This window comes from Argiope bruennichi, chromosome 9 (genome assembly GCF_947563725.1).
Source record: "Argiope bruennichi chromosome 9, qqArgBrue1.1, whole genome shotgun sequence".
NCBI classification, from domain to species: Eukaryota; Metazoa; Arthropoda; class Arachnida; order Araneae; family Araneidae; genus Argiope; species Argiope bruennichi.
In genome coordinates, this window is record NC_079159.1 from 29,496,919 (window position 1) to 29,517,355 (window position 20,437).

The following is a 20,437-nucleotide window of genomic DNA, read 5'->3' on the forward strand; positions in this document are numbered from 1 at the left end:
AAGCTCATGTAATCTTTCGGTATATGCAACAATTTTATGTTAGTTGTACAGATATTTTAACACTCGTTTGCAGAAAGTTTCCAGTTAGCAATATTCTTTGTGATTGCCTTTTGCAGCTTTAAATCGTCTATTGCAAGGCATAATTTTACACTATGGTGACTTACAGCTACTTCTTCAGACTTTCTCAACATATCAACGTTCGACAACAGATTTATGCTATGATAAATACAGTTGGAACTGGATATTGAACAGTAGCATTCGAAATATCTGTGGGTCTGACGAATGATTGGAGTCCTAGAAGCTAGCGTGGTCCTTCATTGAATATTTTTGAATGCTCTCCAGATACAGATATAAAATTACGAAATCCCGCCAAAATTATTTTTAGCTTCTTTCGCATCTATTTTGAGGGTCGCGGTGGAACCACACGGTTTCAGCCTCGAGACCCGATTCCACCGAAAAACCGTCTTGTAAGCAGGTCTCGTGCACGTTAAATCCATCCGGGCCAAATGCCCTTCCTTTGGTGTGGTGCGGTGTGGAGGGGGGGGGGGGTGTCAGCTCATGTGTCCTCGTCATCTGACCGCTGTTCAAAATTACGAGGTCTGTTCCAAAATAGCCCGAGTGTTTCTTTAAAACGGGTCGTTTTATAACTAAACTAAACTTTGCATCTACTTGAAAAGGAAGTGATGCATCAGCAAAACATTTTAGAAAAATATGCAATATATTTATTATGAGGGTCGCCATTTAATATAAAATGGCTCATAATTAATTTTTTAAATGAAATGAAAACGCAACAATTTGATATTTTGGAACGATATTGTCCCATACCTCTAAATTGGTGACCTCGGACAATGAATTTTCAGAATTTGACAAATATTTTTATACTTGAAATATGAATAATTGAGTATTCATATCTTCAAATCCGCCAAAGTCTAAAAAGTCTTGGATTAAAATTAAAAGTCTAAAAAGTCTTGGATTAAAATTAAAAGTCTAAAAAGTCTTGGATTAAAATTAAAAGTCTAAAAAGTCTTGGATTAAAATTAAAAATCTAAACTTTCACTTTCACATTCAAAGGCCTTCCTCGTGACAATTGTTTACTTCCAGTCATCAAAACATAGAAAGAAGTCATTTTTGATCTTTTTTGTTTCTTAATTTTTTAAAGTGTTATCTAGGTAGAAGATACTGAATCAATGGGTGGTGAACTGAAAGATAACTTATCAGAATTTTGATTTTCACCACCTGTTTCATGGTTTGAATACGCTTTAAGATAAACATATGCACTGTGAAAGACTAAGTAAAAATCAACATCTTGTCTTCAATTCTTGAAGGTAAGGTATTTTCTTTCTTCAATATGCTGTAAAAATATTTTTATTGAGTATTTTATGGAGAATGTTTTTAGAAGAATACTTTGCTTTGTTCAATTCTTCTTTTGCTTAATGTTTGCATTTTTCATGCCTTTCTTAACATTTGATGCAATTTCTAAATTGTTCAGAAACGAGTGGTATTTTGATAGAAAAGTATTTTAATCAATTTTATATTTGATTTGTTGAAATACGCCGTCAGCTTTACGCTAGTTAACGTGTGACATCAGCTTTATGCTAGACGGCAGCGTTATATATGCATCATCGCTCACAGCCGGATGTACCACCTGTGCATCGCTAGAAGTTGCGCTCAGGGGATGAGTAATGCATATGTCCATTTTAAGCGGGAATGATTTTTAAACGCCATTATATGGCTCCCTTTGTCCATTATTTTTGAAATGAACATAGTATCCCGACCTTAAGTTAGGTCATATTCTGCCTTAGTTTGGTATTTTATTCATCAGCTGTCAAGGTCAAAAGGGTAACCGTAATGTAAATAAACAGAATCGGGTTGTATTATTTTCCACGTGATAGAAACATTCTCACGTTTCTGTTCTTCCTAAGAATTTTATTTATTATTATTATTTTATTTTATTTTGGTTACTATGTGGGTTTACTGTATGGGTCTATGTGGGATTTACCGTCAGTTCTGTTACATTTGACGTAGCATTCAAATGGAAATACTTCCCTTTTATTTTATTTCCGAATGCCTTGAGTTCGATTTGCTATTGTTAGAAAATGTTATTTATCAGAGGAAGAAAGTCTAGCATTATGAATAAGGTAATTAGTGGTACAGATTCATGGTATAAAGAATTAGTAATCAAGATTTTTGAGTGATTCTGATATGAATATTTTATCAAAATCTGAGCTTACTGCTTGCCTGCCTTTTACTTATTTTGTATTGTATTTTGGAATTCTTTAATATTAATTTTAAAGTTTATCAATGCATTTTGCCCATCAAAACTTCAGAATAATTCGAATACGATTTATGAAAATTATTTCTTAACGTAAATGAAATTTTAAAAATAAATTTTAATGCATATTAAAAGAAAAAGATTGCTAAATGCTAATTTTAACGTATATAATAGCTGAACTAATAATCTAAATAGATACCTAGAATTAAGACTTTAAAACTTAAAATTTATTTTTTATAATTTTTTTTAAAGTTAGACTTAGCGACGCAAAAGTCCCGTCCTATGGGATGATTCCTTTCGCGTATGCTCCTTCCCCAGTGAACGTCTAGGATACAGAGATCCCCCCCTGAAAGGGTTAAATATTTATTTTAAATAAATAAAAACTAAACTCAAAAGACAGATAAATTATTTATAGTTGCAACTAATTGAATGATTCTCAAACGTTCCCCTTCGAATATATTTATGGATTTCAGCAATATGACATGTAATGTTGACTTTCAGCTGAGGTGAAGCACTAATTCCTCCTCCATAAACTCAGTCTTTTAGGAATCCCCATAAATAGAAATCACAGACATTTAAATCTGTTGAACGAGGAAGCCAGGCATTCGGAAACACTCTGAATATTACAAGAATTCCAAACGTAGCACGAAGGTGTTCTTTGACTTGGCATCCAATGTGGGTTATTGCTGCATCTTGCATGAAGACAGTGGTCTGCAAACATTACCATTCTTGTAAAGCAGGAATGATCTTCTGTCGAAGAAGTTCTCTATACCGAACATTCATGACAGAGCAGGTTGTAAGATCTTGTGGAGTAAGAGATTCAAAGAAAAGCAGTCTAAGGATAAAGTCAGCTGTAAATCCACAACATGCAATCACATAATCAGAATGCAATGATTGGTGCAGGTAAAGCAACCCATATGCGGAAATTTTGTTTATTCACGGCTCCACTTAAAGAAAAGTGCGCCTCATCTGACCATCGAATTTGCCGTGGGAACGCGTCATCAACTTTCATTCTGCCCAAAAATCGGCAAGCGTGTTCATAAAGTGTTTGAAGGTATTGAGGATGCAGCATTTGCCCCACGTAGATTTTATACGGATATCATTGTAAAATGGATAGCAGAATTTTTCGTACTGTCGACCACGTAATTGCCAACTCACCTGACACCGATCGAGCACTTGCTGAAGCATAGTTGAACTGAAAATTCTTTGAACCGTAGCAGTAGCGACTTCTTCGACAGTCTCATTGGCAACCTGTTTCAGCCCTCTTCTTGGCAGAAAACCCAAGTATCCAGTCCCTTCAAATTTCATAATCATCTTCTTCAAACCATTCTTCGACATGGGCCCTTTTCGCAATTCCTTTAAATGGCGATATTCAGCAGTGCAGGTAAGTTATTGCTGGCATTTTGATAAACAGTTTTACCTGTAATGTTCGATCTTTCTTCTGTAGGCGCATGACGGGCAGAGACAAGTGCACCCAGAATGATTTTCCGGCTCCAACTGCATGTCTACTTATAGATTTGACTAATTTGATTGAAGAATTTTCAGTGCTGGTTAAAGTGATATCTAAGGGTCAAAATATAAACAATTTTTTTCATTGTAGAAATCTTTTCCCCACGGTCCATATAACGCATAAACCAAGTTACATCAAAATCCGATAATCCGATTGGTAGAACGGATTCTAGAGGGGCCTGAATAGGGTCACTTTAATTATTACCACAGTGTAGATTGTAGAAAGCTAATTTACAACTAATTATCAGAAAATAACATTAAATGTCTACTCTTTGGCGTAAGAGTTAATGTGATCTTACTTCCTAGATAATTACTCAGACACTGAGAGCCAGGGAAGATGCCTCAGTGGTTCCTTATATTATTTAATGAGAACATTTTATAATACTAATTTTCAAATGAATGTGGTACATAGCTACAAGTTTTACACTAAAGGGTAATAATTATTATGTCAATACGTTTAGTTGAATCAAAGCAAAGATTTAAAAAAAAATCATTATCTGTTTACTTTATTTGCTAATATTATTGATGATGTCGTGTCCGCGTTACCACTGCAAGGAGATGCAGTAACACCTGAGGGTAATGACCCCTGAGCACCCGACGGCAGAAGTCTGACTTCTAGCTCATTTGAAGATGACACTCACACACTCGCTTGCGTAACCCCTTTTTACAGGTGAGCTCTTTCACACACCTCACAGATAGAACACAGGGTGAAGAACAACCATGCCCGAACCAAAACTTGAACCCGATACGCCCAAAACAGGGGAAGACGCGCTGTACCTAGGCCAGGACGCCGACCGCTGATATTATTATATACTTTTTGATTATTTTGAAAAAGAATATTAAAAGTTGTTGTTGTTGTTTCCAATGGCACTTGCCAAGGACAAGCTCGCTGACGAAGTGAACGATTTTAAGGCGAGGGTGCGTCTCTTGTTTCTTAGTAGGGCCAACTAGGTCCAAGAGTACGTCTTAGCTACTCACGCATCACATTCGCTTTTTACAGGGGGGCACATTCACACATTGAACAGATGAAGAAGAACCATGCCCAAACCGGGACTCGAACTAAAAATTCTCAGATCAAAGGGAAGACGCGCTACCCCTATGTCAGTACGTCGGACATACTAAATGTAAAATACTGTAATCGATTTTAAACTTACTTCGTTATAAGCTAATAATATAAAATTTTGTGTGCTTCTTAATTTTCAATGAAAAAACTCTATATTAATATATTCGTAAACATATTGTCAGCTAATCGATTAATTTAATTAAATTTTAACTTCATATTAAAGGGGCAACCTGGAGTAAATATGAAAAAAAAAACTGATTCCACGATACCCAACTTTTTATTAATTGAAGTTTAAAAAGTAAAACTAATTTTAAAAAAACTAAAAATGAAACAATAGAGAACAATTAAAATAAAAAGTTCTGCTTTAGAGTACAGTAATTAAAGTCTGTTTTTAAAAGCTGATTTTGCATAGTTTCTTTCAGTCACAATTCCTTTCTTGTAGGGTAAGTTACAATATGAAGAGTATCAGTGGGTTCTGTGCTTTTTTTGTCACCTGTGTTGCATTAACTTCAACAAGCGTAATCTCTACTCCATCCACAGAAAATTTCAAGAAATTGGCATTGGCTAACAATGAACTGGCTTTCAACTTATACCGAAAAATTGCCTTTGAATCTTCAGAAAATGTTTTATTCTCCCCATTCAGCATTGCCACAATATTCGGTATGCTCTTTTGCGGAGCGAGAGGACAAACAGCTGAGGTAAGAATACGATGTTGCTGAATCTAAATTAGAACTGGAGATTTTATTTCAAATTTTGAGTATCAATTTTATTAAAGACTAGCTGATATACCTAGATTTTCTCGGATGAAATGATGATGCTTTTAATTTTTTACACATGAAAAATCAATTATCTATCACGGCAGAAATTACTTTGGCAGTGTTTTAAATGTTATTTGGCTCCCTACTGAGTAACTGATCCAAAAAAATAAAAATGCTAATGATTTCGTGGTATATAAAAGACATTTAACAATAGCGTTTTTTGCACATTTTAACACGTATCAATATTTTCAAATTTTAATTGGAGTTTTTATTTTTAACTTGTTGAAACTAACCATGTTAACCAAGTGTTGATATACAGTTTAGTGTTTTGAAAAGTCACTGGAAGTAAAAAATAGTTGTTTTTCTTAAATCAGCAGATAAATCCATTTTAGAATCACTTTTAGATTTAAAATTTATACTAAATTTCGTTTTAATAATATAAATTGACAATGTTACATTAAAACTTTGAGTGGGAAAGAAAAACTGCCAACCTAGAATTTGTTTTTTTTTTCTGAAATTCTTCTAAAGGGGGTGTCAAAATTAACGCAAGATTTGAATTTACCACCATTCGTGCAGTAAAGTGTTGACAACCCTATTAAAAAACATTTGATAGCTGATAGTTTAGGGTTAGTAACAATGGAGCATTACTCGAAAGAACAACGTGTTAAAGCAAGCTTTGAATTAAATAAAAACACAGCTTCTTTTTGTATTTTTATTGAATCGTAAAAATACACAGGATAAGGTTATGTAAGGAAAAAGGCAAATGGTCTCCACGGTTTTGCTATCACATACGCACTCTTTTGTTGATATTTTTCGCGACCATTTTGTATAATTGTTGCTGAATTTCGTTGATGCAGCATTGAATTTCCTCTTTCAATGCACGCGTGCTTGTGGGCTTGTTGACATAGACATTTGATTTCGAATAAACCCATAAAAGAAAATTTAATGATGTTAAATAACATGATCTATAGGGCCGATTCACAAGTTTTTGAACTGTGGTCACAAGACTTTCATTGTTTTTTAAATATTGTTCAACAATCAAAACGCTTTGTCCTATCGTGTAACGCTCCAATTTTATTAAACCTAAACTATCAGCTGCCAAATGTTTTTTAATAGAGTTTCCAACAGTTTACTGCACGAATGGTGGCAAATTCAAATCTTGGGTTAATTTTGTTAAGCCATTTATAACTTTTTAAAATGCAATATTCTACATGTTTATTTTATGCGGGATGAATCTCTGATCGAAATCGGTGTATCTTTTCCCCGCTATTTATGTTCAGTATAAATATAGTAGAATGATATGGTATGTCAAAAAGTCTCCTGAATATATATTTACCATTTGCAATTTTCGTATTTTTGAAGGTTCCTTCATTCTGCATGTATAATACTTTTATAGCATTTTATTTATGTACATAAAACTTCTATAAAGATATTACTTTTGAATGTATTCTAGCTATTTTAGCAATTTTTTTCATCAATAATATTAACGCCTTTAAGAATTTTTGCAATGTGTAAATGTTCTATAACAAACTTTCTGAGGGAATTTCAGTAGTATAAGAACAAGCCTGTAGATATTGGTGAGAAATTATATCAAAAGTTACAAATTTTATTTCTATAAAAGTAATTTTATTCACAGTATTTCAGAATATTTCAACATCTAATGCAACAGTTTTCTAATAAATTAAATGCTGATGTAATAAATTAGAAGTGAGGAAAATAAAATAAAAAGCTTTAAAAAAATCTTGAAAATGTGGATTTTTTTAAATCATCATATATCCCTTTATATCATCATCTATATATATATATATTTAATTGTAAACAGAAGATAATTGGTTATCCAGAATTTCGGATTACTTATAAAATCACGTATCAAAGTTTCTGCGAACTCGTTTTATGCTCGAACAATAAGCAATCCTATAACGGTATTCTTTACTCAAAAATATTAGCAATCGATAGCAAATAAAAATAATTAGCAGGAAAAGAAAAAAAAATCACCATTTTGGACTTAATCGTTAACTCACCGCTAGCAGGAAAGGAATCATGACTGATGAAAATTCAAAGGCATGGCATGTGTGTGGAATAGTCCTAACTCGCACAAAGTTTTTGGCGAAGAATAATCAATTCTAGCTCTTGCATTAGCCACAATCAAACAACGTATTATTCAACCATCTGTGTATCATTATAACATAAAAAGTAACTTATTATTTTTTTTATTTTTAAATGCGAATTTATTAGTATATAACAAGAATTTGTGGCAAATTCACAATTAGATAAGTAGCAATTCGGATTTATAAGTTCACCCTGGATTATTTAATCAAAAAATATTTACGAATGTTCTTATCATGTGAGAACATGATGTTGCATTGGTTTGGAGTTTTTAAATCCAAGGCTTCAAATGCATGGGCAGAAAATTGATGATTTATCCCTTTTGGGAATCGATTTTTCGTTTTTAGGTTATTTGAAAATGATTAAAAAGGTTGTCACATTTGGCGACTTATCACCTACAAAAAGTTACAACTTGGTGCGAATGTCCGCCATGCGCAATCCAAACTAGATCATTCCAAACTAGTTTAAACTGGATTTTCGGTCAAAATAAATCTGGTTTTGAGATAAAGGTTTGGAGCTCGAACAATTTTGAGGTGGAACTCCCCCCCCCCATCTTTTTCTACATATCGATGCATGCATAAACTGATAGTCACGTGATACTTTAAAAGTGGTTTAAACTGTTTTTTTTAAAGAAAAATGCTCTGACCTCGAGAAAATTTTTTTAGAACTCAATTGATTTTGAGATGAACAGAAACCATCGCATTTCTAAGTATTGGTGATTGCGAAATATGGACCATGTGAGAACATGATGTTTTTCTGTCGGATTGATACCACGTGACTTAAAAAATAATTTTGTTATAACTTGAAATTTGCGATAATGGATTTAAATTATTTTAAATTATTTATTTTAACTATAATTCTTAATATTTAACTCTTAACTAATGCACTCTTGAATTATATTAGCAAAGGATATTTTATTTTTCAGCAGCTGATGTATTCCTTTCAGTACTGAACGAAAGAACTAAAAAAATATATTTTATCTGGATCGTCTTTAATAGTTAAGCACCCAAAAAGCATTTATTTAACAGAGTTACCAATTACATTATTACCTATTACTCTTGCAGGAGTTAAGACAGGTTCTGGGTTACGTGAAAGCAGGTTTGCCTAACAATCTTGTCCACGAAACTTTCAGCCAGTACCTGAGAAATGTTTCAAACAATGAAGATTCCTCCAATGGATATGCACTAAAAACCGCTAATGCCGCTTTTGCCGATAAACGATTAGAACTACTAATGGAGTACAGACGCAACATCCAGGCATTGTACGGAGCAGATGTACGAGATGTAGATTTCTCAAAGGAAGCTCCAACAATCGTGGAAGAAATCAACAATTATGTTAGGAACAAGACGAATGGAAAAATCGATAAACTTTTTGACCAGTTGGACCCGTCCACAGTGTTGCTCTTCCTGAACGCTGTATACTTCAAAGGAACATGGAAAACTCAGTTTGAAACTAATGAAACAAGAGAAGAAATATTTTACAACTATGGTTTAGAATCAGAACCAAGGTAAGGAAACATTGCTGATTCAAATGTGGAGTAAATGTTTGTTGGCCAGAAGATTATTTCAGTTTGTAAATTTTTGTATTGCATTTACAAATTATTTTAAAATTATAATAATATTATTTAAAATTACTAGCACAGATTGAAAAAAAATATCATGTGAGAATATGACGTTGTTCTGGTTTGAGGTTTTTAAAACGACAAAACAAAATGCACGGGTAGAAAATTGGCGATTTATCATTTCTGAACAACACCTCTGAGGCATCAATTTTTCGATTTTAGGATTATTAGAAAGTGATAAACAAGGTTGTCAGATTTGGTGACTTTTCGTTCACGAAGCTCGATTCAACGCAGCTAATTTGGCGCTCAAACGATTTTTTTTTGGGGGGGGGGATCGTTTTTCCAAATATCGACGCATGCGTAATCTGATGTCACGTGATTTTTTCAAATCGGTTTAAACTGGTTCATGACTTAAATTAATTAAGATAAAATATGACAAAAAATAATAATATTCTCACATCATGACTTAAATTCGTGATAGCAAATTTTACTTTTTTCATATCATACAGATACAAGTTGGAAATTGCACTTTTTTTATTAAATTAATTTGTGTTTATTGATGAGAATGGATTATGAAATGAAAAAAATAATTAAAATATTCTGTTCTTTTATCTCAATGAAATATTTAATTTCGTTAGTTTTTCTTGAATTTATTCAATAAAATACACGATAAATAAAATGGCGTCATAAAAAAAAGAGCTAATTCAAAAACTAAAATATATTTTATGCTTTTAAATACACTTTCAAAATAATAAAAAATTCACAATATTATTGAAATAATTTCAAAAATTTAAAATGTCATAGGCTTTTTATTTTTAAGAATTTTTTTTCTAGAGAAAATATTAACTCATTTTATTTTAAATTTTCCTACGAAAACATTTTTAAAATGTTGAGCTTCCAATGCGTCTCCTGATCAAGATTTTTTTTGAAAAACTGGTTTTTCAATTTGCTATCGAATCTACTGTACAAATTATTTATTTTTGCAAACAAGAAAAATAGGCAATTTTTATTTTTCTGAAATACAGTTAAATTAAGTTAAATTATTAATCTATACATAAATTTTACACTAACTTATTTTATTTCAATTTTTATTACAAAAATCTTTTAAGAAAAATATAGAATTTTCAGCTCTTCTCATAATCAAGGTTCTTCGAAAAATCATTTTTTAATTTACTCACTAATCTACTATACAAATTATTTATTTTCTCAAACAATAAATATAAGCAATTTTTATTTTCACAAAATTTAGTTCATTTAAAGGTCTATTCGTAAGTTTTAGAACAATATGTATTTAATATAAAATTATTGAATCTCATATTAATAAATGTATGAAACATTGCCTTTTATTATGAAATTTATTCTTTCAAAAATATTCAATTATATCCTATTCGAAATAAAATTTCAATATTGTCATCTGATTTTGTTTGTAATAAAATAGTAAACCTTACTGCAGAAAATCAAATGTTTTTATCATCTACATAATTAAATATTATTTAAATTTAGTTTTCTTATTCTTTTGATAACAGTCCCACGGCGGACTCTTCGTAATTGAGGATGGGAAGCTTCCGGCTTGGTGCTTGGTTCTCGCCACTCTTGTGGGTACACAAAAAGTTGTGGGTCTGACTCCTTCCATCGATGACGGAACGTACTTCCTTAGGGAAGGGTTGCACCGTCGCCGGTGAGGGCCCTTAGGATTCAACCACAGTTCTCGCCAGTGCTGCTGTTGCAGCGATTCGGTCATTCAAGTTTTTCCATGTCCCTTCCGGCGATCGGAGTAGTCAGTTTGTGAGATTCCTTTGATAACAAATTATACAGTAGATGCTAAAAATTATTTAAGACACTTTAAATGCAAAGCACCCACATGAAGCTTCAGTGGTAAAATTTCATTATTGACAACTATCTTCTTTCCAGGAGAGTACAATTTATGCACTTGTCATCCAGTTTTCCACATGTTTATTACGGTGATTTCCAAGTATTGGAGTTGCCTTACAAAGGAGAGAATGTTAGCATGCTCATCTTCTTGCCAGATCAACGAGTTGGACTTCTGACCCTAGAAGAGAGTCTGACTCCCGAGAAATTGGTGGAGGTTCAGCGTCGATTGTACAAAAGAAATGTAGACGTATTGTTGCCTAAATTCAAGCTTCAATTCGAGCAAGAGCTCTCGGCGGAATTCCAGACCCTTGAAGCCGAACAGATCTTTGGACCAGGCGCTGATTTCTCTGGAATGACTTCTAACAGCAAGGCGGTGGTCAACCAAATCGTCCATAAAGCGGTCATCGAAGTGAATGAGGAAGGAAGTGAAGCCGCTGCCGTGACAAGAATTGGAATGATCGTGACCAGTCAACTTGGGGAAAACCCCCAGTTCAGGGTAGACCATCCTTTCCTGTTCGTTATTGTGGAAAAAGGAAGCAACAGCAACATGATCTTGTTCATGGGTCGTGTAAATGATTTGTAAATGTCCAGACTTTTGAAGTCATCGTGTAAATGTAGAAAGTAACCTACAAAATGTGGAGATATTAATAAACCTGACTGTAATTGTTACAATAGTCATTTTTTTTTGTTTTTGATTTTTGATAGTGAAATCTCATTTCTTTTTAACTCAATAAATTGTTTGATTTGTTTGACGAAGATGGTGAATGCACCTTCATTTTTTAAAAATTGTATTCCTTGAGTTTTGTATAGCAGATGGTCTCGAGGCATTGTTTAGACAGAAGACGTAGTAAGTTGGACCATTCCTCCCTTGCATTTAATAAGTCTACTGAGAGCTAAAGAAATCTATAAAATTCTTCTTAAACTATAAAAAAAACTTTAATTATTTATTCATTCAACACTAAAAAGAGCCAAAAACCCCTCAGGTTTTAGAATATTTATTGCCTTCTGCAAGGAGAACCTCTTAGCAAGAAGGTGACTAGATAATAAATATATAATAAAAATATATTAAATAAATAATAAATCAAGTATAGTAAATTTTAAAATGCTTAAAATATAACTAAGATAAATTCTAAAACACACAAAAAATATATGAATTACAATAAATATAATAATGCAGCAAATAAAAAAATAATATAATTCAGTAATATTTATAATACTCATATTTATAATATCAATAATACAACAAATAGAAATAAAACAATACATCAATATTTATGAATAATTATAATACTTTGTAAAAAATATATTAATTTATAAGAATTTTTACAAAATTATTCCAATAACATGGTAATAAAAGGGAAAAAAAACTAATGGCACAAAATTCATATTAAGCATGTTTACAATAACAAATATTTCACGAAACAAAAACATGTCCAAAACCCGAAATTGAACTAAAATAGAAAATTAAAAAATAATTACACAAAATTGAAAATGTATTTAGTTGTTTATAAAATCTTATAAGTTATATAGTGAGTAATGAAATAAAAAATATTTACTTTTATTCCTTCACTCTGAGCATGAGAACCGCTGATTTAAGCAGGATCAGGAAATAAGAGAACATTTTAGAATTAAGCTAATACGGGTTAAATTAAGATAAAAATTAGGAAATTAAATAGGATTTAATTTGTATGCAGAGATATCATTATATATAATACAGGGTTAGCAAGAGATAATGTACTCACTTCAGAGGCTCTAAAATGTGTTCTATTGGTTCAAATAAGATAAAATTTGAACTATAGATTACTCAGATGATGCGTTTTACATTCATTAATTAAAAAAAAATTAGTATAAAAATTCATCAATAGATGGTGTTGTAACCAAATGGTATTTATTTGTATATATTGAAAATGTGAAACATAATTTGCTTTACAGCGCATATCTATTCCCATTTTTCTTTGGATAAAAAGAAGGCGGATTTTGCACGAACATTATTTCTTCTTTGTTCGTCATGCCTACGTTGCAAAAAAAAGCGCTACTGGTGAAATGTTTCTACCAGAACCAACAAAACTCCGTTGCAGCTCTAAAAGAATTTGTCGTATGAAGCACATACGAAGAGGTCCAATGTCTCCAGGTGCCTACACAAGATGATGCAGAAATTTGAAAAAAACTGGGCAACTTGGCATTCTAAAAGGTAAAGGACGAAAAAAAAATCTCGTCTTCCAGTGTCGAAAATGTTGCAACTGCTCTCAATGAAGCCAGTAGTCAGTCCCCGCATCATAGTGTGAGTTTACTAGTTCTTTCCTTGTTCTGGATATGCCGTATTCAACTGTACAAAAACATCTTATGGCAGATTTTGCATTTTTATCCATACAAAATCAAGTCTGTGCACTTTTTGCAAGACGGGGACTTAGAGGCCCGTAAAACTTTTGCACTTCAGTTCCTTACTCGAATGGTGGTTGACACAACTTGGCCATGGGACATTTTGTTGAATGATGAGGCCCACTTTTGCCTCAATGGGCAAGTTAACACCCACAATTGTCGAATTTGGGCAGAGGAAAACCCTCACATTATCCAGGAACAGAGCCGGCCTTTTCTTCAAAGGGGCCTGGGTGCAAGAAGTCATTTGGGGCCCTAATTTTTTTTTTTGTAAAACAAAATAAATAAATAAAAAATACAAATCTGAACATATATTATTAATGCATACTTATTTAATGCTTGATTTTTATTTATTTATTTTGCTAATACATCAATCACTTCAGAAAAATTACAATTTTTTGCAATTTCTTTTTTGGTGCTTAATACAGCAGGGGTTTTAAGCATTCTGAACTCATTCTTGACCGAAGATAATTCTTTATTAATTTTAATTTGCTGAAAGAGCGCTCAGCACTTGCTGTAGTAACTGGCAACGTAAAGAAAAGTTTTAACACAGTTAATACATTTAGAAATAACTCATTATAATTATTATTTAGTATGCATTGCAATATGTCTTGTGCGTTATTTACATCTCTTTCATTCAAAATCAAATCCCGTAACAAACAAAGTTCTTGGATTAGGTTTTCATCTACATCTGTGTTATAAAACTTTACAAAGTTTTTGGAACATTTCTCTAATTCATATTTTGCTTCTTGTGACAAAGACTGACAATAGCTACGCAAACACTTTCAATAGCCTTTAATCTATTTAGAACAATTTCAATTCTCACTCAGAATAAATTTCAATTTTTTACAGTCTTTGTGGTTTGTAAGGGCTTAAGACTGAAATCATGTATAAAGCTTAAAGGATAAATGTAGGGAAAAGGTATATAAAATATTTATATCATCAGTTTTCAAAATATTAAGTTTTTTTATTTATAAAAGAGATTCCTAATTAAAGATAAGTTTAACAGAAAATGAAAAAAGCTACAAAATACTAATTATATTAAATACATTTCACATTATTTTTTTTATGCATTTTACTTTTCAAGATATGAGCGTTATTTGTGTCACTTGAAGCTTCGATTCAGTTTCTGGATACTTTTTATAATAAGACACAGAAATTAAAGTTTCGGTAAGACTTAAGATGAATGTCCAATTACTTTCAAAACACGACAAAATCGTGCCAGTTTTCTGAAAACTCGTCAACAGTCAATCAAATAAGAATGTGTTAACGGTGTGTCTAGCTAGGAGTTAAAAAATATAGTTTATACATACTAGTTAAGTATAGTTTTATAGTTTGCACTTAAAACAGTTTTAAAAAAATCGAACTCCATTTTTGACGAATCAGCACGTTTTAGATCTTCCAGAATCCGAGGAACTTATTTTTTTAAAAATAAAATCACGCCTATGAGTGAACCCAATTATTCAAAAGCGTTTTCAGCTTGATGGACGAAATTTTGTATATGGTCTCTACTTCAGATTTTTAAATTTCTATCAAATTTTGAACGAAATGCATTCGGAGGAAACTTGTCAATTCGGTGGTTCGAAAGTAATTTGACACAAAGTAATTTGCAACAAAACGAAAAACGTTAAATGAGTAATAATCGATATACAGATTTAACATCTGATGATGCCGTTACAACGGAAAGAGGAATCCAGTAGCTTCTGAGGGTAAAGACCCCTGAACAACCAAGGTCAGAAGTCTGACTTACAGCTCATATGAAGGAAGGACTCACACACTCGCTTGGGTTCTATGGTACTTGCGCTCGATAAATTTCCCCCTTTCCGCTCATGTGTCAAGAAAGACTACCACATTATAAACTTTATCTTTGCATGTAAGATTTGGCGCCAAATGGTAATCAACTCACTATGAATGAGAAAGATACTCCTTGTCTCTGATAACGAAACGAAACTTTCTTGAAAAAAATGCTGATGACCTTACCACTTTTCAAACGAGTGTTGAATATAATAAATATAAAGTGTGAGAAATTTGCTTTAAAAATGTATTTATTAAAAGGAATACGTTTATAATTTTCCCACACGGAAGACATTTATAAAAATTATAATTTTGATGTGCATAATACAAATTTAATCTTTATATCTCTTACGTTTTAACTTTATTTAACAAAATGAAAAAAAAAATACATGGAAAGGGCTTTAAATTCAAATTTAAATGGATATCAATAATGTTTAATTCTTTCTATATGTATGTATGCTTTTATGTATATACATTCCACAAACTGATACTTGAAATGAGCTAATGTATTTTTTACTTTAATGCTGTTCAAATAAAGTTTTTTTTTTTTTTTTTTTTTTTTTCAAAAAATAAGCTTTTTGGCTGGCTAAAATAAATGATAGGAATCATATTAATAATTTTAAAAACAGCTGCTGGTTAATTCTCAGGAGAAAAAAAAACATTTTCAATAAGAAAATGTTGATAATTAATTTAAATGCAACATCTAAACGTGCTACATTAAAACGCTTAATTCTCAAATACAATATCATGAGCTTAAATTTTATTCGCAAGTAATGTAGTAGCAAATTTCTGCCTATTTTCTTAAAAGCGCTGCCAATGATATATTACTAATTTTCAATTTGTCTTAAATCTATGCACGAAAGAAAGCTAAAAATAAAATATATTACTTTATATTTTATTCGTTATCTTGCCAAAAGTATAGATTTATATACATTGGACCTTTATCGTAATCAAAATTGAAATTACAATGGTAAATATTTAAATATTAGGCCTTAAGATAAAAACTAATTTCACAACTATGTAAGCATGGTTTCTAAAGTCACTTTTTTTTTAAAATATTGCATCTAAACATACTTCGAATTACAAAATTTCATTAAATAAGATAGGCAATTGTACAAAAATTGCAAAAATTAAATTTTTTTATATCGTGCAAGAAATTCATCATCACTCGCAGTTTTCTGTTCATATGTTACAACTGCCGTTTTTAGAAGTCCTTGAGTTGGTCTCATTTTCTACAAAAGTATATTGCATGGTAATGATAGATTCAGTTAATTTTTATTGGCACTATATCTGAACTAAGAAATGAATTAACTTTATCAATAGATATTTGATAAATCTTTGCTGACTAACTCAAAAAGCCAGTCCTCATGTCACATGAACTCAATCACATATGCTCAAGCATTATTAAGTTAATGTAATTCTGCATAGATGTTGAAGGTGTTAATTTGGAACCAATTTTTAAGCACTTTAATTAATAGAATATCATTCTATTTTTTTAAAAAAATGTAATGAAAGTTAATAAATGTTATGTTTTATCAAAGGAAAGATAGAATTTCAACCGCTTGAAATTAAGCATGTTATATCCTTTGAGAGTAAATTTTATTGACCACAGTTTAGTACATATTATAGTATAATTTTATTCAAATACTTTAAAGATAAGGTTAGGTTATTCTTTTTTTTTTGGGGGGGGGGGGAGGTCCTCCAAAAAGGGCTTAAATTGGAATTAAAATTATTACCTGAATTTGAAGAGGTCTATCGCAGCTCTCAGAAGGCAGTTATAAACATTATCATTAATTGAAATTGGAAAAGTCTAAAGCAAAAAGATAATAATTAATATAAAAAGCCACCATTCAATAGAAAAATTAAGGCTGTATTCTTTTATATCTTGAGGAACAAACGAATAAAAAAGGAAATGATATCGTTCATAAAATATCAAACTTGAGTTCAGATTTTATATGCTGATGTGAGCTTGGAAATCAAAACCTATTTTCCATTATTGAGCTTAAAAAAATTAGTGATGTAATTTGTGGAATCATTTTCTTTAATTGATCCGATGAAACGATTGTAATAGGCTATATTTTTTTCTACATTAAAGCGTATTTCTCAGAGTGTTTATTACATTTTTAAAAGTAAATAAACTACAAAAAATTTACTGTTTTTCCTTTATTGAAATTATTTTTCTGTCAGAGTTCATTAAAAACTATTTTGGTGATTCAAATATGACAAACTTCCCTTATTTCTACTATTTTGAAAATACTCCTATTAAAGTAAGCAATATCAAACTAATTTTTTTTCTTAACCAATAAATATAATTACGAAGGAAACAAAATCTATAAAATGATGTGGAACGCACTAATCATTCTGTTTACTGGCCAATTACATTAGATTTTTTTCTGTTGTTGTTAATTGATATAGTTGTATCACTAAAACCTGAATTTGAAGTCAAAACTTTTGTCTTGTCGTAGCCTAAAAATTCAATTCCCTGTGTATTAGATATCCTATTCTATCCTAGATTAGATATCCTATTCCTTACTTATCAGATATAAGACATTTCTTTGCATAAAAGCAGAATTGATTTTGTAAATAGAATTTACATGATTTAAAATATTTTTTAAAAGAATATTTAACAAAAAAGGGAGTTGAAATAAACAAAAGTAGGTTTTTCCAAACTAATGTATTGAAAGAAAAAGGCAAAAGAATTCTTGAAATCTATAATATAAAACTGGCAGATAATTGGAAGAATCCTATGTTCAAATTAATCCACTTATGTACATTTTTTTTTTACTAAAATTTCTATTCCATTACGAATCTAATTTCAATAAATGTTAAGACAATTTTACTTTATGACATAAAACATGAGTTCTATTGAGATTAAAAAACATAAAATTGCTAAGTGAACTATTGTAATATATATACATACACATACATTTTTTCCCTTTTATGAGTAAAGATAATAGCGATTTTGAAGAAAATTCATTCAGAAATATGACTTTGTTCAAATATTAGTAAATAAAACAGCTATAGATTCTCTTATATCTTACTTCTTTTTAAATGCATTTAATTCCGCTATTTATTTTTCTGATAAAAACAGTCTTACTTTTCTATTAATAATAGAATTAATTATCATTTATTGCAAGATATATGAATAAGATAAATGTATGTACAAGATATCATAAATGAAAGATCAAATAAAATTTTTACAAAAATTATCGCCATTCCATTATTACCAATTAGCCGGACCGAAAATGCAGCTATGGAAAACTAAAAACCGTCACCCGCGCCAAGTTTTCTTGCCAAATGTCCAAATCCCAGTAACCTAACAGGGGTAGGGAATGATTTACCGAGCGCAAATGTTCCGATACCCTCGCTTGCACAACCCCTTTTTACAAGGTTCTTTCACACACCTCACATATAGAACGGGAAAAACAACCATGCCCGAACAAGGACTCGATAGCGAGACCTCCAGATCACGTGGAAGACGCGCTACCCCTAGGCCAAGACTCCGGCATTTTTATATTTAAAGTATTTCAAATTTGGATTGACTGTCTGTCGATCTACTTCACAAGCACTCCTTCACAATGTATTTACCGCAACTTAATCTGATAATTGATCATTGTTAAAATAGTTTGGTATGGAATTTTGAGATTCATTTTGTTGGCAAATGAGCGTCCAAAGGGATTTTGAGAGCGTCATGTAAGGGATTTTGGGAATTGGTGCTTCTCGAATTCACGTTTTTTTTCTGCATTGGTTTCGCGTGAATTTTATCTTTCAGCATATTTTTGCGCGTTTCTTCTCTTTTTATTTTTCACTTTTCTTTTACCTTCCACTTTCTTTGTTTAAATAATTACTACACTAATATGAGATGGCAATTTACCTCAAATACAGCACAGCGCAAAAACGTATTTCTTAACATATTAAGTAAAAAGTGTTCTCAAATTTTACTCAACACATTTTTTTACAAATTTTAATCAATTTCAATTTCGATCGATAGTATTCGTTTTAAATCCCTCATGAAAAATCTAGTTAATATTCGAAAAAATATATAAATTAAAACCCACATATTTCAATTAAATTTTAAATCCCCTCTTTGCCCGCCTCTAGTATTCTATGCTTGATTATTAGATTTATTTCTTAGTAATAATCATTGGTTATATTTCAGTTGTTATTGGATGCAGAAGGTTTCAACAATCACTGTTATTATTGTTGTTAGCTGAAATATTACTGTTTAATGTTAAACAAGCGCATAAAATATAAACAATATAATAGATGAAACAATGAACCCACCTTCTGCTGCTCTGTTAAGAATCATTTCTCTTTTTGCAACTGATAGTTGTGTGACTTTTTTTTTGTTGAGCTATCCTTGGTGCGCTTTATGAACATTTCAGTGAGGCTACGGCCATCGTTGGATGGATCGTCCTATGGACGATCTGGGAACTGTTGAAATGTTGCATGTTCCCTCACTTACCCTCAATCGGAGGTCGGTTTTTCGATCCCGATTTGGATCAAGATATTGATACACCATCTGATCCACCGACTGGAGTAGAATCCGTCCCTATGGTTCGCTCCTACACGGTATTTAGGATTTGCCAGGCTTTAGAATTTCCAGCGAAACTGGCTCCATATGCAATCCAGAAGTCTGATATCCCTGTGTAGATTCCTATACTGTCTACAAGTTGTGTTCTGCTCTGGGTTTGCCTGCACGGATGGCTCCTGTCGGAGTGCCAGTTGTAGAATCCTTTGCGATCTACCAGTTCTGTTTAGCCTTGGACATTCCAGTGAGATACCGGTCGCAGAAGGACACAGTTTAACATCAAAACTCTAGTCGGCTGCCCGATGCAGTTTTCAGATCAGAACTGTCTTCGGATGCAGCGATAGAGGGTGGGTGGGCGGAGAACAAAAATAGCCCACCCCCACGTGGTATTCTCTGGGCAACGGTGCAGATCTTTGGAACTGCATCGGCTAAGAGGCTACTCAAGTATGAAACAAATAATGAACTTTTTTATTTAGTTTGACAAAACTACAAACCTAATTTTTGATTTTGCGTTTTAATGCTCCCAAATTTCATTACAAGCATCAAATTCAGAACATGCAGAACGTGTATTTATGGTAGCAACAACTGTAATGTT

The 20,437-nt window shown here is 31.8% G+C and overlaps 1 protein-coding gene across 1 annotated transcript; it reads left to right on the forward strand.

Moving 5' to 3' along the window:
- Positions 1–1,199: 1,199 nt before the first annotated feature.
- Positions 1,200–11,897, forward strand: LOC129984817 (intracellular coagulation inhibitor 2-like). Its single transcript, XM_056094778.1, has 4 exons — positions 1,200–1,325; positions 5,287–5,542; positions 8,773–9,215; positions 11,181–11,897. The coding sequence occupies exons 2-4, from the start codon at positions 5,300–5,302 to the stop codon at positions 11,722–11,724; spliced, it is 1,230 nt and encodes a 409-aa protein (XP_055950753.1). The 5' UTR covers positions 1,200–1,325; positions 5,287–5,299; the 3' UTR covers positions 11,725–11,897.
- The last annotated feature ends 8,540 nt before the right edge of the window (positions 11,898–20,437 follow it).